This window comes from Salvelinus alpinus, chromosome 23 (assembly GCF_045679555.1).
Source record: "Salvelinus alpinus chromosome 23, SLU_Salpinus.1, whole genome shotgun sequence".
NCBI lineage: Eukaryota > Metazoa > Chordata > Actinopteri > Salmoniformes > Salmonidae > Salvelinus > Salvelinus alpinus.
In genome coordinates, this window is record NC_092108.1 from 23,763,001 (window position 1) to 23,785,525 (window position 22,525).

At 40.9% G+C, this 22,525-nt stretch overlaps 1 protein-coding gene across 5 annotated transcripts; it reads left to right on the forward strand.

Moving 5' to 3' along the window:
* Window positions 1–2,548: 2,548 nt before the first annotated feature.
* LOC139550621 (serine/arginine-rich splicing factor 11-like) lies at window positions 2,549–22,475 on the forward strand. 5 transcript variants are annotated; one of them, XM_071361622.1, is made up of 12 exons: window positions 2,549–3,144; window positions 3,453–3,586; window positions 6,001–6,116; window positions 9,528–9,620; window positions 10,861–10,910; window positions 11,881–12,020; window positions 12,142–12,220; window positions 12,348–12,473; window positions 20,527–20,616; window positions 20,750–20,833; window positions 21,151–21,313; window positions 21,498–22,475. In XM_071361622.1, the coding sequence occupies exons 1-12, from the start codon at window positions 3,023–3,025 to the stop codon at window positions 21,720–21,722; spliced, it is 1,422 nt and encodes a 473-aa protein (XP_071217723.1). In that variant the 5' UTR covers window positions 2,549–3,022; the 3' UTR covers window positions 21,723–22,475. The 5 variants fall into 5 exon arrangements, with proteins under 5 accessions (XP_071217723.1, XP_071217722.1, XP_071217724.1 ...); XM_071361621.1 differs by having other exon boundaries at window positions 2,841–3,144; window positions 6,001–6,158; XM_071361623.1 differs by lacking the exon at window positions 2,549–3,144 and adding an exon at window positions 5,599–5,716 and having other exon boundaries at window positions 6,001–6,158.
* The last annotated feature ends 50 nt before the right edge of the window (window positions 22,476–22,525 follow it).

Sequence of the window (22,525 nt, forward strand, 5' to 3'; positions counted from 1 at the left end):
CTGTATGTCATGCAATAAAATGCAAATTAATTACTTAAAAATCATACAATGTGATTTTCTGGATTTTTGTTTTAGATTCCGTCTCTCACAGTTGAAGTGTACCTATGACAAAAATGACAGACCTCTACATGCTTTGTAAGTAGGAAAACCTGCAAAATCGGCAGTGTATCAAATACTTGTTCTCCCCACTGTATGTGTATACAATTATTGCTCTTGCTTGTTTCTGGGAACAATTAGGAGGCCTGCGTCTTGTGACCGTAGCGTACGTGTAGGTATGTACGGCAAGACCAAATCGGAAAGATAGGTAGGAGCAAGCCCATGTAATGCTTTGTAGGTTAGCAGTAAAACCTTGAAATCAGCCCTTGCCTTAACAGGAAGCAAGTGTAGGGAGGCTAGCACTGGAGTAATATGATCACATTTTTTGGTGCTAGTCAGGATTCCAGCAGCCGTATTTAGCACTAACTGAAGTTTATTTAGTGCTTTATCCGGGTAGCCGGAAAGTAGAGCATTGCAGTAATCTAACCTAGAAGTAACAAAAGCATGGATACATTTTTCTGCATCATTTTTGGACAGAAAGTTTCTGATTTTTGCAATGTTACGTAGATGGAAAAAAGCTGTCCTTGAAACAGTCTTGATATGTTCGTCAAAAGAGAGATCAGGGTCCAGAGTAAAGCCGAGGTCCTTCACAGTTTTATTTGAGACGACTGTACAACCATCAAGATGAATTGTCAGATTCAACAGAAGATCTCTTTGTTTCTTGGGACCTAGAACAAGCATCTCTGTTTTGTCCGAGTTTAAAAGTAGAAAGTTTGCAGCCATCCACTTCCTTATGTCTGAAACACAGGCTTCTAGCGAGGGCAATTTTGGGGCTTCACCATGTTTCATTGAAATGTACAGCTATGTGTCATCCGCATAGCAGTGAAAGTTAACATTATGTTTCGAATGACATCCCCAAGAGGTAAAATATATAGTGAAAACAATAGTGGTCCTAAAACGGAACCTTGAGGAACACCGAAATATACAGTTGATTTGTCAGAGGACAAACCATTCACAGAGACAAACTGATATCTTTCCGACAGATAAGATCTAAACCAGGCCAGAACTTGTCCGTGTAGACCAATTTGGGTTTCCAATCTCTCCAAAAGAATGTGGTGATCGATGGTATCAAAAGCAGCACTAAGGTCTAGGAGCACGAGGACAGATGCAGAGCCTCGGTCTGACGCCATTAAAAGGTCATTTACCACCTTCACAAGTGCAGGCTCAGTGCTATGATGGGGTCTAAAACCAGACTGAAGCATTTCATATACATTGTTTGTCTTCAGGAAGGCAGTGAGTTGCTGTGCAACAGCCTTTTTTTCAATTTTTTTTGAGAGGAATGGAAGATTCGATATAGGCCGATAGTTTTTTATATTTTCTGGGTCAAGGTTTGACTTTTTCAAGATGAATACCAAATCCATTGTTACGTTGCTGTGGCAGATTTGTACCAAACACAAACACTGAGCGTCAGAGTGAAGCTTTGGGTGGGAATATAAGGCCTATTGTTGTTGACGCGCATAAAAGGAGAGCTTTGATTTTCTACACTGCATTCCTGCAAAGATTTGCATAAACCATCTAAGTCTCAGTTGACACATGTTACTGTGCCCATTCTGGTTGAAAACATATTCAATATCCACATAACACTTGTCAACCTAATAACTTTCAAATCAATGACCTCAACAATAAAGCCGTTGGTTACCGACACCTCTCACATGAACAGTGATTAGCCCTACTGTAATATTGTAATAAAATCATGAATACATCCATGTCCTATTATTTCCTACTGATGTAAAGTGATATAAACCGACCACTAAAGCAGTTGAAAATATTTGTATACAATTATTGCTCTTGCTTGTTTGTTTCACTTTTGTGATATAACATATTCAAATAGTCAATGTCTGTTATCAATCATGACTTCCATCTGAACAGGGGGATCAAGATATCTCTTGGCCTTGCACCATCTATTTCAATTTATAGTTAACGTTTTATTACATGCCACAGAAATGTGATAAATTTCACAATTTGATTCCTGGGGGAGACAGACCTTTACTAACACACATTAACACTACTAGTGATGTAAGTTGTTGAATGCTGATCATTTGTATAACAAATATTTGAGCCTGATATTTGTCATTTGTACTTGTAATAAAAATGTATAAATAAACAAAACACTACACGCTAACTCAGAGTGGGGGCCCCAAAAAATGCAAATTCATCATAAGGGGCTAGTCAGTTGCTCTGCGTACCCCTCACCACCACCACATTTTATCAGCCTCCCTCTTAACACCGGAGAGAACATTTATTATTTTGTGCAATTCTACACATTTTGCCATGGGGCGGAGAGAAGACTTTGCATTTTATAGCTAATTTCATTCAATTCTACTCATTTTGCCATAGGGCAGAGATGAAAATGTGCTGTTTTACAGCTAATTTCCACCAATTCTACAAATTTTTCAATAGAGTGGAGAGAAATGTTTGCAGGTTTAAATATGATACCTGAGTGAGATGGACTATCAAAATCAGCTGGCTGCTAAACTAATTTAAAATCTAAAAATGTTAGCTGACATGGACTAATTGAGTGACTATCAGTGACTGACATAAGAGAAAACTGCTGATTCACAACCAAATTACGATAGTGTACCTTGAGTATTATATTATTCTACATAACTTGCAACAACAGTAAATTGAGACCCTGACTGAATTGGTCCGAGGGCGTTCAAAAGGGGGGCGGCCCTCCCGCCGCCAGTTGTCCATCCCACGCCCGTGTAAACTATCTACATCACTGCAGGATTTTCACAGTGCGCATGCCGTTCATTTTTTATGTGTATTCACGCTTACAACATGGCGACGAAACACATTGGGATGAACGTTTGAGTTTATCAAACATCTTCGGCTAGGATAGCAACGAAGTACATTTCTAAAAAATCCTTCTCAAATCGAGGTGTAATTGTTTATATATTTGTTTTTAAAATTGTATTGTGAAAAAATGAATTGTACCACGAACGTAGTGCAAGTGACGAACGTGTCGCCAAGCACAACATCCGAGCAGATGCGAATGCTGTTCGGGTTTCTTGGAACCATTGAAGAACTCAAATTGTTTCCACCAGAGTAAGTAACTCATATTTGTTTAACTTTTGTCGCAAACTAGACATCGTTATTGTTTATTTGACTATTCATTTCCTACCAATTTGTGATTTGGTTGATTTCCATATAGGTAACGTTAGTATTAACTTTAGTTTAGCTAACGCTGGCTAACGTTAGCATCGGAGGCCCAAGCTGGTCGTCCCCAAAATATTAGACGAAACATGAGCTAGCTAAGGTAATAGGTTGGTTAGCTACTCCAGGGTTGTTTTGTTGGACACAAACTACTACTATGTTGTTGCTATCTAACTAACTTACAAACTAACGTATTGCAGTGAATCGCCTCTGCCAGTGACGTCGCGTGTGTGTTTTGTGAAGTTCCAAGAGTCGGAGTCCGTGGGGGTTTCTCAGCATCTGACCAACACAGTCTTCGTGGACAGAGCGCTGATCGTCGTCCCTTTTGCCGAAGGTTGGTGCTTTGTTCTCCCCTCTTCTGTATGAATGATCCTATGACGTAGTTATGGGAGAGTGACGCGCCCATTGATTTCATGGAGTTCTATGATCCTGTGGTTTGAGATACTATTTAAGCATGTGTCCTAGCTATTTCAGATCCTAGTATCCATTCTCGATCTGACAAGCCTATCTGATTCTGTGATAAATGATGCCATGCCACTCTCCCAGTGTCTTGTACAATCCCCTTGCTAATTACAATGAGAGAGATTTATATATCAGATCTCTCAACCCATATCCATGGTATACTGTGGAACTAAATACCAAACTTATAACCACCATACACATCATTTATTATATAAAGCCACTGCCACACTGTAAGGTCATAATGCCACCCATGATGTATTGGACTTGATAGACACTAAACAAAACAGACGACTTTGAGTCTGTAGTGGTCTCCAGAGCCTATTCTTTGCCCCCCTTCCCCCCACCACCCCTTTAACAGTAACCACAGTATACCAAGATCTGCTTTAGGGACCGGCACTTTCTTCGACAGAGAGCTGAACATGCCCAGACTGTGCACGGGCAGACAAAAAGAAAGCAGAGAGGAACTTGCATGTATATGAAAACTTAACCATGCTTTTTATTTTCTCCCCCATATTGGACTATCCTCTATTAAACTTATCTCTGTTATTTGTGTGTGTGATTTGTTGTAGTGGAGAAGGCAAAAGCAGAGCCCCCTCCTTGATGGCTGAAAGTGGTCCTCTGCCTGCCAACAGGGGATTGTAGACAATTACAAAAGGCCAGCAAGCATTCAAGCAGCCCCCCAACCCCTTCTCTTTCTCTTTTTTCTGTGTCCTTTCTTCTTTCTCTTATTTTCTATTCTCTATGTATTTTAGTTTAAGTGGAATGCAGTAGTTTAGATATTACCATAAGGCAGATCACATGTATAACACAACATGTTATTTGACTACTCACAAGTCTATTTATCAAAATAGGTATTTTAATAATCTGACCTGTATAACATCCAATCTAATTCTCATTGGATCCAAATGGTCACTGAACAGTGAACAATACACATATATCTCAATGACACGGCTATTGCTACAGCTGCATTTCATACTTTTTTCATCTTTAGCGTTAAGGCACTTCCTGGTTTTGGGAGTTGGGTGAACCCTTGTCACAATCTAGTATCCAATTTGAATTCAGCTAAAAATTAGATGCACTCACTCAACACTCGCTGTCCCTCAAATTGGCAGATTCAAATAACTAGGCTGTGTGTTTTCTATGTTGACCAGTGATACTGTACTTTAAGGTTGCTGACTATCTAGTTGTCGTTAATTGTCTTAGATATCCACCCACATGACAATGGCAACTGGTTCAGTGCTCTCTCTTTAACAGTGGTCTTTCTTTTTTGTTGTTGTGTTTTACAGTTCTTTTTCCTGGCTCAGCCAGTCCTGTAAACCAGGCCCTGCTGAAAATACCACCCAACCGTTTTGTCTCCTGCAGCTAAATTCTCTCTCCCATGTGCCATTTTTTAAATGTTTTTTTGTGTGGGTGTGTGCGTATGTGTGTCTGTCTTGGTGTGTGTATGTTTGTGCGTCTTCTGTAAAAAAAAAAATAAGAAAAATGTTATTTTTCCCATTGCATCTTGATTAAGATATTGTATGTTTCCTTTTTTAGGTAGCATTGGTAACATTGAGATGTGAAACCATAGTTGTTGTTTTTTCCCCCCTATATTAGTCAGACATAAAAAACAAGCTAATCTAATGTTGCCAAGTTGATTATTAAACTTAATCAAAAAGCATTACTTTTAAGCATATTTGATGCAGTGACAAGTAAGGTTTTTGGGAGCATAGATATCGCCTACCTAGAATTTGATTGCTAGCTAGGTTATTTTTCTACATATTGCTGGTAAGTAGTAGAAACTGTGACTGTACAGTATTTACTGTTGACCTCCAACTCTCTGAAATTCTTTTTGTTTTGTGTATCTCGATTTTTTTCCCTTTTTTTTTTCTCTGTGCTCCTTAGTAGTGAAGCCACCAACGTGAGTCGCTTGTTCAATCTATATGAAAATTGAGAGCACACCCCACTGGAGAAGCCGCTGTGCTAGCTAACGTTTGGTTCATGACTTAAAATACACGTTCAGGTGATACAATCTTGGCAGTGTTCACTGGAGTAGTGTGTATTGTGTGATACTTTTTTCCCAACCTTAGAAGAATAACTATCTACAATGATTAAAAGAATAAGGGGAATAAACCTTCTCAAATCTAGCAGCTATCAAAGGTAACAGTATTGAAACCTGTACACATGTTTGTTTGAAGAATACCTGAGCAAGTAATCTTTTTGTTTTTCAAAATGTCTCTCCTCTTTAGTAGATTCTAGACGTAGACGTTCTCTTCTTCCCATAATGCCTGTTTTGTTTTTCTGTAGGTGTTATCCCAGAGGAGGCTAAGGCTTTGTCACTGCTGGCGCCAGCAAATGCTGTTGCAGGGATTATGTCCGGAGGAGGTCTCCTTCCAACACCTAACCCCATGTCCAATCCACAGGTAGGACTTCTCCCAACACCAAACCCCATGTCCTATCCACAGGTAGGTCCTCAGCATAGACATACAATATTTTGTTATTCAATTTAATTATGTGGTCTTTCATTGTCTTACGTCAGCGCAACGATTCTGCCTGCGCTAATCTGTCTCGTATCTTGCAAAACGTATGGGATATATAAAAAGTAGTTTGGCTACCATGTGCTGTCTAGCATTTGAAAATACTAACGTAAACTCACTCACTTTTGTACATTGCCTTGGTCCGTACAATTGACGAGACCTTCATGATGCCCATCTCTGCATAATTCAAGAAGGCAATGAGCTTCGTCAGGTCTTTTTAAAATGTCGATTGGGGAGCGAAGGCTACGAAGTGATCTTGAAAGGGAGAAATAGGTTGTGTGAAGAAACAGGTTTTTTCACCCGATTTGTCCAACTAATCAAGTTTAAAATGTAAATAATACATAAAGAGTTTATGTAATGTCTCATCACATACCTGTTTGAAGGTTTGTGTTCGAATTTTAAGAGGGATTTAGGGCTGCGCTAACATTAGCCTCACAAGTGAACTGCAGCTGTTCTGGCTTTTGAGTGTCATGATGGCTCGCAGTAATGACGTGCAAAAAAAATGCACTTGGCACCCTAGTCATGAAATATCAGTTTAATATTAGCAATAATTATATTAATTTAGACAGAAATCATGAATGAAGTTTTCTTACAAGTGTATATGGTTAAGCATGATATTAATCTGCGAGAGAACGGCTACGCCTGGTGGAAAGAGGCTGTACGGCACAAAATGAGATGTAACGTACAGCGTCAGAGGGGTCAGTTTAAAAAAAAATATTTTCTCCAATACTGTTCGGCCATGACCATGTCAATCAACGCTGAATCGAAACGTAGTTCACCCCCTGGATTTTGATGCCAACACAGTCACTACAGTCCCATTCGTTTTCATTGCAGCCTCGTTTGAATGTCGCGGTTACGCACATTTGTACGTAATGGGGTGAGTTTACGTTACCTTGGTAACATCGTCTGCTTAACCTAATTTCTGCCTCAAAACTGTCTATTAATCTCAGCTAAAACAATAAATTGGTCAATAATGAAGTTTCTTTGGTGAGGAACTTCTAGTCATTTTACATTTAGCATGGATTTTTGTGCTTCAATGAGCGGTATTTCCGAAGTTTGACTGGGCACAAAAGCTAGCATAAATTTGACCAATATTAGCTTGCTAGAGGAGAAACGTTGCTGCTAACCAACAAGCTACCTACTTAGTGCTGCGTACACAATTTGTTGAACGCTTCAAACAAAAGCTAGCTCGCAAACTACTTCAGTAGTGCTAATTTTAACAGTACAATTTTTTAAAAATGTGACAATTAGTTTATTTTTGATTTGTTTAGTTGTGGGGGGGTTTACAGATACTAACTTTTATGAGTTTTCATGAAGCAGCTGTTCTCCCGTGAGTCATTGCAGTAGCCTCCCGAGTCAGCTGCTGTAGTCAGCTGAGCCAATTATACAAAGTTACTTACAAGTTAAATGTTAGCAATCGCAGAGAAATATGCTGATTTACGGACTGATTTCTGATAACGGTCCCTCATTTTGAGGCTGCATGTCTACAACTTCTGGGTAATTTAACCAGGCTAAGCAAGCTTTTCATGTCAGTAAAGGTAGAGGTAGCCAGCTATGTCAGTAAGCTAGCTACAACAGTTAGCAAAGCTGCTGATCAAGTCACTGCACTGGTGACCGAGGTCCTTGCACATTATTTGTGCAGGAGATAGCCACAGTTTTGTTTATTTTCTCAAAATTCAAAAAGGCACTCGCACATCTGAGCAATCTTATTTGCAGGTGCATGGCATCAATTGAACAAGATGAAGGAAAAGGAAACCGCACACTGCTCTTGATAGTATCACCGATATTTAATAAGCTTACGTATCGGCCACACGGCCTTCGTCAGAGCTTTTGGGATTTTTTGAAAGTTGCACCCTTATGTAGACCTGGCTCCACCCACATCCGTTCTACACATCGAAGGGGGTTGGAGGCAAAGGAAAATAAATAAGTGCTACCAAATATAACAATGTGCATTTCATAAATATTACAAAAGTGTATAAATAAGGCGTATTGAACATTTCTGTATAATCTCAATGAGGACATAGCAAGTTCATTAGTCATTGGGTACATCATATGAAAAACGTCAGAATAATCTACAAGAGACACACATTTCATGTTCCAATTCACAGCATAACATACAAAGGCATTTCATCATTAAGTCCTTTTGGAAACAATGTCTGGAGGGTGAAAATCCAAAAACATTCTCTTTTACTCAGAGTATTATTAATATCACCTCCCCTGTCTGATATCTTAACTTTCTCTATGCCACAAAATCTAAAGGTGGAAATGTCATGCTTCTTGTCATTGAAATGTACAGCGACTGGATAATCCCTGTCGTTTCTCCTGATTGAACTTTTATGTTCACTAATTCTCTGTTTGAGAGAGCGGGTGGTTTTACCGACATAACAGAGCCGATACGTAAGCTTATTAAATATCGGTGATACTATCAAGAGCAGTGTGCGGTTTCCTTTTCCTTCAACTATTTTCTCAAAATTGCAAACCAATAAATCACTGTCACTATTTGTTTTATATTTAGGTAATTATTCTGCCTATTTCATGGATACAAGAGCATATTGATAAAAAAAAATAGGAACTATGTTTTCATTGTTGAATGGTGGATGCTCAGGAATATTCATATTTACATACGAGTTCCACTTCCTACAAGACAGATTGTTTAAGGGACGAGCGTTGCGTAGGAGTGACGCCATCTGACATAAGACAATGTCAGTTCTTAAGTTAATGAAATGGAACATGCCCTGATAAGTCCATTCTCATGTGAACACAGGTGTATACATGACCACGGGTATACCACGGGTATATATATAGTTATATAATTTAAATGTGTTCAGGGTTCCCCAACTGTGGCGGCCTGCTGGCCGAATTTAGCTTGCGAGTGGTTTTATTTGGCTCCCCAGGCTTTCTTAGCAAAGAACAAAAAAAACTTATTTTTCGTTGTTGATCATAAGACTGTAAAAACACCAGGAAATCAGCTCCAATTGATTTAAATTTAGGAAATCTGTTCCCAAGTATTCTCATGCATAATAAAGAGATGATCGTATACAAATGTAAGCATGGTTTGAAATGATTACGTTTTAGTCAAATATGATATCTGTTTGGGATTCTTGCGGTCAATTTGCAGTCTACAAAGGATTTGTAATTATGTTCCGACCATCCACTCAAGAAAAAATTGGACCTCGGCTGAATCTAGTTTATGATCCCTGGTGTACATGATACTGCAACAAATTTTCCCCATGGGGACACTGGTCTGTAAAATAGAGTCATAGACAATGAAAGGGTTAATAATGTGTTGCATTTTAGATGGGAGGCAATCCTTTCGGTGGTCCCTCCATGGATGCGATGGCAGCGTTTGGGTTTTCAAACCCCAATATGAATATGAATATGAATCCCCAGGTGAGTGTTTGCTTGCAACCTGGAGATGCACTACATGACCAAAGGTATGTGGACACCTGCTCGTCGAACATCTCATTCCAAAATCATGGGCATTAATATGGAGTTGGTCCCCCTTTGCTGCTATAACATCCTCCACTCTTCTGGAAAGGCTTTTCACTAGATGTTAGAACATTGCTCTGGGGACTTGCTTCTATTCAGCCACGCGCATTAGTGAGGTCGGGCACTGATGTTTGGCAATTAGGCCTGGCTTGCAGTCTGCGTTCCAATTCATCCCAAAGGTGTTTGATGGGGTTGCCGTCAGGGCTCTGCAGGGGAGTCAAGTTCTCCCACACCAGTCTCGACAAACTGTTGCCACAAAGTTGGAAGCACAGACTCATCTAGAATGTCATTGTATGCTGTAGCATTAAGCTTTCCTTTCACTGGAACTAAGGGGCCTAGCCCGACTCATAAAAAAACAACCCCAGACCATTAATACTCCATCAAACTTTAAAGTTGGCATTATGCATTCGGGCAGGTAGCGTTCTCCTGGCTTCCGCCAAACCTAGATTCGTCCGTCGGACTGTCAGATGGTGAAGCGTGATTCATCACTCCAGAGAACGTATTTCCACTGCTCCATAGTCCAATGGTGGTGAGATTTACACCACTCCAGCCGACACTTGACATTGCACGTGGTGATCTTAGGCTTGTGTGTGGCTGCTTGGCCATTGAAAACCATTTCATGAAGCTCCCGACGAACAATTCTTATGCTGATGTTGCTTCGAGGCAATTTGGAAATCTGTAGTGAGTGTTGCAACCGAGGACAGACGATTTTTACACTCTTCAGCGCACTGCGGCCCCGTTCTGTGAACTTGTGTGGCCTACCACTTTGCGGCTGAGCCGCTGTTGCTCCTAGACATTTCCACTTCACAATAACAGCACTTACAATTGACCGGGGCAGCACTAGCAGGGAAGAAATTTGGCGAACTGTTGGGAAGGTGGCATCCTATGACGGTGCTACGTTGAAAGTTACTGAGCTCTACAGTAAGGCCATTCTACTGCCAATGTTTGTCTATGGAGATTGCATGGCTGTGTGCTTGATGTTATACACCTTTCAGCAATGTTTGTGGCTGTAATAGCCAAATCCACTTATTTGAAGGGGTGTCCACATACTTTTGTGTATATATAGCGTTCTGTTAAAAGGGAAATGTTGAAATTATATTTCTAACTTGTATATTATATATTTTACACTCTTCTTCCCCAGTCTTTTCCCACTGAGCAGCTTCTGAAGTTCATGACGCAGGTGGATCCAAAGTAAGTCATCGTGTCTCTAGAAAATTCCCGTTACAAGACATCAGACTAGCTCACCTCCAGTAACACCTATGAGCCATTAATTTGTTGGATTGCACTCCAGTGTGCTCTAATTAAGCAGTAAGGCACGGAAGGGGTGTGGTATATGGCCAATATACCACTGCTAAGGGCTGTTCTTAGGCACAACGCATTAGCTGTGTTATATTGGCCATATACCATGGACCCCAGAGTGGCTTTATTGCTATTATAAACTGCTTACTAAAGTAATTAGAGCAGTAAAAATATTTGTTTGTCATACCTGGGGTATACGGTCTGATATACCACGGCTTTCAGCCAATCAGCATTCAGGGCTGGAACCACCCAGTTTATAATTAAGCAGTAAGGCCTGTGGGGGTGTGGTATGTTTAAGCAATAAGGCTTGAGGAGGTGTGGTATATGGCCAATATACCACGGCTAAGGGCTGTTATGCACGACCTGGATACAGCTCTTAGCCGTGGTATATTGGCCATATACCACAAACCCCTGAGGTGTCTATTATAAACTAGTTACCAACATAAATAGACAAATAAATAGTACATTTTTTTGTCATACCCATGGTATACGGTATGATATACCACGGCTTTCAGCTAGTCAGCATTCAGGGCTCGAACCACCCGGTTTATAATGGCCAGAACAGCCCTTAACCATGGTATATTAGCCGTATACCACACCCCCTGGGTTCTTATTACTTAAATATACCACGCTTAAGGGCTGTTCTTAGGCACGACGCAAAGACGACCCTGAGGTACCTTATTGCTATTATAAACCGGTTATTAATATAAATATAACAGTAAACAAGTAGTTTTGCATCATACCCAAGGTATATTGTCTGATATACACGTGACTGGAATGCTGTGGCTGTTTCAGCCAAACACCATCCAGGACCCAAACTACCCGGTTTATAATCACCACAAAATAATGTCCTCTTCTTCAGAATGAGCCACATGGGTGTAGGGATGAACATGAACATGAATCCAGGCCTGAAGGCAGACTCCTCCAACAAAGAGATAGAAGTGGCCATGAAGAGGGTCAGAGAGGCCCAGTCCCTAATCTCTGCTGCCATCGAGCCTGGCAGTGAGTAGCCAAAGCATTGCATCTCCAAAACATACCATACATCTCAGATATATTACCGTTAGACCTAGCTAAAAGCTATTGTTTGCTGTACCAAAGTAATTTTAACGTTTTGTTTATGCAGACAAGGAGAGCAAGAGGAAGCACTCGCGTTCCAGGTCCAGGTCCAGACGCAGAAGGTCCCGTTCTCGCTCCAGACACAGGTGAACGCGAAATCTGTTTTCCTGACAGAAATGATTTGGATTGTGTTAAAAATAAAGTAAAGCTTTTGAAAATTCTTATTGAGGGTAGAGATTGATGTCGTGTCTATGTGATCTTCGTGGTCTGCAGGCGTTCAAAGAGCAGGTCTAAGCGACGTTCACACTCCAGGAGCAGGAGACGCTCCAAGAGCCCTCGAAGGAGAAGTGGGAGGTCCCACTCCAAAGACAGGAGCAAACCATCACCAAGTAAATCCAGGTGAGCCACAGAGCACAGACTTGACCCATTCTTAATCCTCAAATTGCACACTCATAACTTCCAAGACAGCCCTGAGGATACTGTCTACCTCCTAACCACAACTCTAATCCCATATATACAGTTGAAGATGGTAGTTTACATACACTTAGGTTGGAGTCATTAAAACTAGTTTTTCAACCACTCCACAAATTTCTTGTTAACATACTATAGTTTTGGTAAGCCGGTTAGGACATCTACTTTGTGCATGACACAAGTAATTTTTCCAACAATTGTTTACAGACAATTATTTCACTTATAATTCACTGTATCACAATTCCAGTGGGTCAGAAGCTGACCTAACCGACTAAGTTGACTGTGCCTTTAAACAGAAAATTCCAGAAAAAAATTGTAACGGCTATAGAAACTTCTGATAGGTTAATTGACATAATTTGAGTCAATTGGAGGTGTACATGTGGATGTATTTCAAGGCCTACCTTCAAATTCACTGCCTCTTTGCTTGACATCATGGGAAAATCAAAAGAAATCAGCCAAGACCTCAGAAAAAAATTTGTGGACCTCCACAAGTCTGGGTCATCCTTGGGAGCAATTTCCAAATGCCTGAAGGTACCACGTTCATCTGTACAAACAATAGTACGCAAGTATAAACACCATGGGACCACGCAGCTGTCATACCGCTCAGGAAGCCTCCTAGAGATTAACGTACTTTGGTGCGAAAAGTGCAAATCAATCCCAGGACAACAGCAAAGGACCTTGTGAAGATGCTGGAGGAAACAGATAAAAAAGTATCTATATCCACAGTAAAATTAGTCCTATATCGACATAACCTGAAAGGCTGCTCAGCAACAAAGAAGCCACTGCTCTAAAACCGCCATAAAAAAGCCAGACTACGGTTTGCAACTGCACATGGGGACAAAGATCGTACTTTTTTGGAGAAATGTCCTCTGGTCTGATGAAACAAAAATAGAACTGTTTGGCCATAATGACCATTGTTATGTTTGGAGGAAAAAGGGGGAGGCTTGCAAGCCGAAGGACACCATCCCAACCGTGAAGCACGGGGGTGGCAGCATCATGTTGTGGGGGTGTTTGCTGCAGGAGGGACTGGTGCACTTCACAAAATAGATGGCATCTTGAGGAGGAAAGGTATGTGGATATATTGAAGCAACATCTCAAAACATCAGTCAGGAAGTTAAAGCTTGGTTGCAAATGGGTCTTCCAAATGGACAATGACCCCAAGCATACTTCCAAAGTTGTGGCAAAATGGCTTAAGGACAACAAAGTCAAGTTATTGGAGTGGCCATCACAAAGCCCTGACCTCAATCTTATAGAAAATGTGTGGGCAGAACTGAAAAAACATGTGTGAGCAAGGAGGCCTACACACCTGACTCAGTTACACCAGCTCTGTCAGGAGGAATGGGCCAAAATTCATTGTGGAAGGCAACCCAAAACATTTGACCCAAGTTAAACAATTTAAAGGCAGTGCTACCAAATACTAATTGAGTGTATGTAAACTTCTGACCCACAGGGAATGTGATGAAAGAAATCAAAGCTGAAATAAATCATTCTTTCTACTATTATTCTGACATTTCACATTCTTAAAATAAAGTGGTGATCCTAACTGACCTAAGACATGGACTTTTTACTAGGATTAAATGTCAGGAATTGTGAAACTGAGTTTAAATGTATTTGACTAAGGTGTATGTAAACTTCCGCCTTCAACTGTATATAAAATGTACACTACACTGCAGAACGACAGATTTTTACCTCGTCAGCTCGGGGATTCGATCTTGCAACCTTTCGGTTACAAGTCCAACGCTCTAACCACTAGGCTACCTGTTGCCCATTTAAAGAAACAATAAAACTGGCCTTCTTTAGACTAGTTGAGAATTTGGAGCATTAGCGGGTTTGATTACAGGCTCAAAATGTCCAGAAACAAAGACATTTCTTCTGAAACTCGTCAGTTTATTCTTGGTCTGAGAAATGAAGGCTATTCCATGTGAGAAATTGCCAAGAAACTGAAGAGAGCAAACTGAGCAAGAGGACAAGTACATTAGTGTCTAGTATGAGAAACAGACGCCTCACAAGTCCTCAACTGGCAGCTTCATTAAATTGTACCCGCAAAACACCAGTCTCAACGTCAACAGTGAAGAGGTGACTCCGGGATGCTGGCCTTCTAGGCAGAATTGCAAAGAAAAAGCTATATTTCAGACTGGCCAATAAAAATAAAAGATTAAGATGGGCACAAGAACACAGTCACTGGACAGAGGAAGATTTGAAAAAAGTGTTATGGACAGACGAATCCAAGTTTGAGGTGTTCGGATCACAAAGAAGAACATTCGTGACATGCAGAAAAAATTAGAAGACGCTGGAGTGCTTGATGCCATCTGTCAAGCATGGTGGAGGCAATGTGATGGTCTGGGGGTTGTGGTGGCATTTTTCTGTTTTACCAAAAGAGGAGAGTTACAAACTACACACCAGTCAGAGTTGTACTTAAATTACATATTTTTTAATAAGAGCTTTGCAATAGCCCTTTTTGACTTTCAATGATGCGCTATCTCTAATGAACCATTGAAAAGTGACTACAGAAAAATACAAAGATCTTTTATAGCCAAGATACACCCCTCTCAACTTACATGCTGGACCACAGACCTTAGGAACTGTTGACAAAGAAATACTTTTTCTTGGGAAAGGAGTATCCCTTAGCCAGATAACATTCACTATAAATTATCGTTCAGTTTGGTCCCTCAGATGAGGTTCTAATCTCGTTCCTGGTACGTCATAGGACAAAAACACCAACTCATCCAATGGCATATATCAATTATTAACTCTAGATACTCCCATCTCAAGTAAATCCCCTCTTGACCCCACTCCTGGACAAGCTCACTGAGGGGAGTGAGCCTCTAGGTCATACACTGTCCCAGGATAAGTGTAAGATTAGAGAGGGCATACAATGTTTCCAGACACTGCCATACACCTCCCCCCAATGGGAAAAGGAGGGAGTGACTGGCGCACAGACATTGTGGCGACAAGTAATTGGTTCCCCATTAATCACGCCATCCCTTCACATGGTTTAAGAATAGGTAAAGACACATTCACATATGAAGACAATGTTCCATTCTGTCCTCTTCCCTTTCTGATATTCTGCATAGCACCAGGGACATGTAAAAGACAAGCCTGACCTCCCCTCTCTGGGCCCCAAGTGACTGAGCCCTAGCTGAGGGAAAAGTGCAACCGCCAACACTATAGTCCAAAAGGATACATTCTAATGACAAGAATCTCACATAAGCATATTATGCAAATAAAACATCTTAATTATCTATGTTACCCAACTCATTCTGATTCATCTGCCACAGAGTGCTTTGGTGGTGGTAAAGTGTGAGATTTGTACAGGGTAAAAGAGATCTTGAAGAAGGAAGCTATCACTCCGTTTTGCAACGCCATGCCATACCCTGTGGACGGCGTTTAATTGGAGCCAATTTCCTCCTACAACAGGACAATGACCCAAAGGACAGCTGCAAACTATGCAATAACTATTTAGTGAAGAGAAGTCAACTGGTATTCTGTCTATAATGAAGTGGCCAGCACAGTCACCGGATCTCAACCCTATTGAGCTGTTGTGGGAGCAGCTTGACCGTATGGTACATAAGTGCCCATCAAGCCAATCCAACTTGTGGGAGGTGCGTCAGGAAGCATGTTGTGAAATCTCTTAAGATTACCTCAACAAATTGACAACTAGAATGCCAAAGGTCTGCAAGGCTTTAATTGCTGCAAATGGAGCATTATTTGACGAAATCAATGTTTGAAGGACACAATTATTATTTAAATTAAAAATCATTATTTATTACCTTGTCAGTGTTTTGACTTTCCTATTTTGCTAATTAAATTCAAATATGTTTTCATGGAAAACAAGGACATTTTGAACGGTAGTGTATGTACAGTGGGGAGAACAAGTATTTGATACACTGCCGATTTTGCAGGTTTTCCTACTTACAATGTAGAGGTCTGTAATTTTTATCATAGGTACACTTCAACTGTGAGAGACGGAATCTAAAACAAAAATCCAGAAAATCACATTGTATGATTTTTAAGTAATTAATTTGCATTTTTATTGCATGACATAAGTATTTGATACATCAGAAAAACAGAACTTAATATTTGGTACAGAAACCTTTGTTTGCAATTACAGCGATCATACGAGTCAACAGAAATACGAAATTACATGCATTACGATTTTGTTCGATAATGTCCATTACTAGTGTCTAATTAGCTACTTTTGCTAGCACGTTTAGTTCACATGTCCAAGCGCTGGCGCCAGTCCAGGCGAACTCGGACGAAAACTTCAAAAAGTTATATTCCAGGTCAAATAAACTGGTCAAATTAAGTAGAGAATCAATCTTCAGGATGTTGTTATTATATATATCCAATAACGTTCCAATCGGAGCATTCGTTTTTGTCTACAGAGTAATGGAACGCATGGCGACATCATGAGTAATGCGCGTAACCAGGAACTAGCATTCTGCCAGACCACTGACTCAAATAGCTGCCATCCGGCCCCACATCACACTAGAGGCTTCATTCCATGTTCTACTGACTGTTGACATCTAGTGGAAGGTGTAGGAAGTGCGAACAGATCCATATCTTACTGGGATGTGAATAGACGATGAGTTTAACATCAACCAGCCCCAGAATTTCCACTTCCTGTTTGGAAGTTTGCCTGCCATATGAGTTCTGTTATACTCACAGACATAATTCAAACAGTTTTAGAAACTTCAAAGTGTTTTCTATCCAATAGTAATAATAATATGCATATATTAGCATCCGTGACAGAGTAGGAGGCAGTTCACTATGGGCACGCAATTCATCCAAAAGTGAAAATGCTGCCCCCTATCCCTAAAAAGTTAAACAAGTCAAAATATATTTGAGATTCTTCAACGTAACCACCCTTTCCTTGTTGACAGCTTTGCACACTCTTGGCATTCTCTCAACCAGCTTCACCTGGAATGCTTTTCCAACAGTCTTGAAGTAGTTCCCACATATGCTGAGAACTTGTTGACTGCTTTTCCTTCACTCTGCGGTCCAACTCATCCCAAACCATCTCAATTGGGTTGAGGTCAGGTGATTGTGGAGGCCAGGTCATCTGATGCAGCACCCCATCACTCTCCTTGGTCAAATAGCCCTTACAGAGGTGTGTTGTGTCATTGTCCTGTTGAAAAACAATTGATAGTCCCACTAACCGCAAACCAGATGGGATGATGTATCGCTGCAGAATGCTGTGGTAGCCATGCTAGTTAAGTGTGCCTTGAATTCTAAATAATTCACTGACTGTGTCACCAGCAAAGCACCATCACACCACCTCCTCCATGCTTCATGGTGGGAACCACACATGCGGAGATCATCCGTTCACGTACTCCCCGTCTCACAAAGACACAGCGGTTGGAACCAAAAATCTCATTTGAATTCATTAGACCAAAGGACAGATTTCCACCAGTCCAATGTCCATTCCTCGTGTTTCTTGGCCCAAGCAAGTCTCTTCTTCTTATTGGTGTCCTTTGGTAGCGGTTTCTTTGCAGCAATTGGACCATGAAGGCCTGATTTCACACAGTCTCCTCTGAACAGTTGATGTTGGTGTCTGTTACTTGAACTCTGTGAAGCATTTATTTGGGCTGCAATTTCTGAGGCTGGTAACTCTAATGAACTTATCCTCTGCATCAGAGGGAACTCTGGGTCTTCCTTTCCTGTGGCTGTCCTCATAAGAGCCAGTTTCATTATAGAGCATGGTTTTTGTGACTGCACGTGAAGACATTTTCAAAGATCTTAATGTTCCATTTTCACTGACCTTCATGCCTTTAAAGTAATGATGGACTGTCATTTCTCTTTGCTTATTTGAGCTGTTCTTGACATAATATGGACTTGGTATTTTACCAAATAGGGCTATCTTCTGTATATCACCCATATGTGCAAAAGTTGGCTACTGAAGAAACTCATATGAAATATATTTTGATTTAACACTTTTTTTTGGTTACTACATGATTCCGTATGTGTTATTTCATAGTTTGATGTCTTCACTATTATTCTGCATTGCAGAAAATAGTAAAAATAAAGAAAAACCCTTGAATGAGTAGGTGTTTCCAGACTTTTGATTTATTTAACCTTTATTTAACTAGGCAAGTCAGTTCAGAACAAATTCTTATTTACAATGACGGCCAAATCTATACACAATACCCCATAATGACAAAGCAAACAACTTTTGAAATTTTATAAATTAGCAATCACATTTTACATAAGTATTCAGACACTTTACCCAGTGCATTGTTGAAGCACGTTTGGCAACTATTATAGCCTCGAGTCATCTTGGGTAAGACGCTACAAGCTTTGCACACCTGTATTTAGGGAGTTTCTCTACAGATCCTCTCAAGCTCTGTCAGGTTGGATGGGGAATGTTGCTGCACAGCTATTTACAGATCTCCAGAGATGTTCAATCGGGTTCAAGTGCGGGCTCTGGTTGGGCCACTCAAGGACATTCAGATCCTTGTCCCAAAACCACTCCTGCTTTGTCTTGGCTGTGTGCTTAGGGTCGTTGTCCTGTCGGAAGGTGAAACCTTCGCCCAGTCTGAGGTCCTGAGCGCTCCGGAGCAGGTTTTTCCATCAAGGATCTCTGTACTTTGCTCTGTTCATCTTTGCCTCGATTCTGACTAGACTCCCGGTCCCTGCTGCTGAAATACATCCCCACAGCATGATGCTGCAACCCCCATGCTTGGCCGTAGGGATGGTGCCAGGTTTCCTCCAGACGTGACGCTTGGCATCCAGGCCAAAGAGTTCAATCTTGGTTTCATCACTCCAAGCGTGCTATCATGTGCCTTTTTACTGAGGAGTGCCTTCTGTCTGGCCACTCTTCTATAAAGGCCTAATTGGTGCAATGCTGCAGATATGGTTGTCCTTCTGGAAGGTTCTCCCATCTCCACAGAGGAACTCTGGAGCTCTGTCAGTGACCATCGGGTTCTTGGTCACCTGCCTGACCAAGGCCCTTCTCCCCCTATTGCTCAGTTTGGCCGGGCGGCCAGCTCTAGGAAGAGTCTTGGTGGTTCCAAACTTCTTCCATTTAAGAATGTTGGAGGCCACTGCGGTTCTTGGGGACCTTCAATGTTGCAGAAAGGTTTTGGTACCCTTCCCCAGATCTGTGCCTCGACACAATCCTGTCTCTGATCTCGAAGGACAATTCCTTTGACCTCATGGCTTGGTTTTTGCCCTGACATGCATTGTCAACTGTGGGACCTTATATAGACAGGTGTGGGCCTTTTCAAAATAATGTCCAATTAATTGAATTTACCACATTTTACATTTTAGTCATTTAGCAGACGCTCTTATCCAGAGCGACTTACAGTAGAGTGCATACATTTTATTACATTTTTTACATACTGAGACAAGGATATCCCTACTGGCCAAGAGCAGACGCTCTTATCCAGAGCGACTTACAGTAGAGTGCATACATTTTCATTACTTTTTTATTTAATTTATTTTTTTACATACTGAGACAAGGATATCCCTACCGGCCAAACCCTCCCTACCGGCCAAACCCTCCCTAACCCGGACGACGCTATGCCAATTGTGCGTCGCCCCACGGATCTCCCGGTTGCGGCCGGCTGCGACAGAGCCTGGGCGCGAACCCAGAGACTGGGTTGCAGTGCCCTAGACCACTGCGCCACCTGGGAGAACCACAGGTGGACTCCAAGTTGTAGAAACTTCTCATGGATGATCAATGGAAACAAGATGCACCTGAGCTCATTTTAGTCTCATAGCATTTGGTCTGAATACTTAATAAGAATAAGGTATTTGTTATGTTTAATAAATTAGCAAAAATGTCAACCCTGTTTTTGCTTTGTCATTATGGGGTATTGTGTGCAGATTGCTGAGCAAATTGCTTTATTTAATCAATTTTAGAATAAGGCTGTAACGTAACAAAATGTGGAAAAAGTCAAGGTCTGAATATTTTCTGAAGGCACTGTATATACAATACCAAATATTGATCAGATGTAACTAACTTGTCTCTGAACCACAGGGATAGGAAGAAAGAGGAGCGGGATAAAAAGTGCTCCAAAACACCTCCGAAAAGCTACAGCACTACCAGGAGGTCTCGCAGTATAGATCGGTGAGTGCAGCTTTGTTTGGTCAGAGCCACACGTCTGACTTGTCTGTTTCTCCATGCTGCCAACCATGTTGATTGGTCAGATATTTACTACTTGTGACATTACATTTTTTCATTTTGTTGCTGTTGAGTACAGAAGGCGGAGGAAGAGTCGCAGCGCCAGCCGATCTCCTAAGAAATCCCCCAAGAGGAAAGTTTCCAGGACTCCCTCTCCTAGAAGGTGGATATTTTGGCCTATCTATGGTCTCGTTATTGCCGTTTTTATTATTGATTGCTTCTCATAGAAAATCATTTCCTAAGGGGACACGTTTTCGAAATGATGCCAGTGGTATTGGTGGCTACTTTGAGTGTGAATATGAGACAATCTTCTAGACATTTTGTTTACAGTGTGAATGCACTCGAATCATGCACTCAATTTACTTAGATTTCAAATGTCAAGGTTTCTTTTAAGGGACCTGAAAATAAACAATGTTGGACTGTCTACACACGTTTTTAGATTTGAGATTTTTTATAATCTTTAAACTCTCCTCTCTACAGACATAAGAAGGAGAAGAAGAGGGACAAGGAAAGACAGAATGACCGGGATCGAGAGCGCAGGTGCGATAAAGACCGCAGTCGGGAGGAACGGAAGGAAAAGAAAGAAAGGAGTAAAGATAAGGAACGGGAAAAGAAAACTGATGGAGAGAAAGGCGATGTGAAGGTAAGCAGCAATGACTGAAACTGATTTGTCTTAAGTTATGTAAGATGTGTAGGCTGTCCATGCTTATTCTTCCTTCTGGCTTTTGACCTCAGAGATCTAGCGTTACTCGCTGTATTTAAATGAAAAACAAGTAATATGAAATGAGCTTCAGAAATATGAAACTTAATCATTTCAAATGTCCTAGATGTCTTTGCAGGTCACCAGAGACTATGATGAGGAAGAGCAGGGCTACGACAGTGAGAAGGAGAGGGAGAGGCTCGACAAGAAGGATTCCGACCAGGACTCCGGAGCCCAGTCTCCTCACTCGGTGGAAGGCAATGGCACTGGGACTCCCAAAGTCAATGGTGACGACCACCGCGAAGAGGACGTCGACCACCACGAAGAGGACGACATGGATGTTAGTGATTGAGTCACCTAATCATAGAGACGGGTGCATAGATCTCTGTACCCAACCCTCCATTGTACCCAACCCTCCATGCTGCACCGACCTTACTGTATACAGGCTTCAATCAACTCCATCCCTCTTTATCTCACTTGAATTGTTAGATTTCTTTTGGAGTGACTAGACAAAATAGATCAATTAGAAGATGAACCTTAAGACTTCACAGTTGTTAATTTTCTGTTTATGGTGTGTACATGATTCTTTATTTTGTCCTATTTCGGTGGTGAAAAGGTGTGGTTGGGTGAAAGGTTTATTGCCGTAATTTTAGGTGTATACTCTAGCAAGTGTGCAACCTTTTTTATTTTTTCCTTAAAGGATAACGGCATTTGTGTATTTTACTTTGTTTTTTATTTAGTTTCTACTCATTGCTGGGAGCAGAAGCAGCCAGTTGCACTGCTTAACAAATTCACTGTATGTCCATTTCATCAGACATGGCTGCTAGATGGAGCAGTTTGCTGTGGACTTAGCTTTTCATTCTTGTATTGTTGCCTCAATAATTCACCATTTACTATTTTTTGTCACTCCTGTACGTGGTATATAGTGTTCATATCCCATCCGTTATTATACGGAAGACGTATAGTGAGTCTTGTGGTGCTATAATAACCACACCTTATAGCTCACCTATTCACAATACCCATTAGATCTTATTCTTATAAGTTTGTATTGTGTTTTATCAGTGATTCTTTTATATACAATAAAAACCCATATGTGTAAAGATAATGGAGCAATATATTTTTTTAAATAAGAATCTGAGAACTAAGTCACCAAAA

Bases quoted from the DNA above. Each gene is read 5' to 3' on its own strand.
- LOC139550621 (XM_071361621.1), top strand. From the start codon at position 3,023: ATGAATTGTACCACGAACGTAGTGCAAGTGACGAACGTGTCGCCAAGC. The intron at 12,474-20,526 runs GTGAGCCACAGA...TCTGAACCACAG, and splicing joins CCATCACCAAGTAAATCCAG to GGATAGGAAGAAAGAGGAGC. The intron at 20,617-20,749 runs GTGAGTGCAGCT...TGTTGAGTACAG, and splicing joins AGGTCTCGCAGTATAGATCG to AAGGCGGAGGAAGAGTCGCA.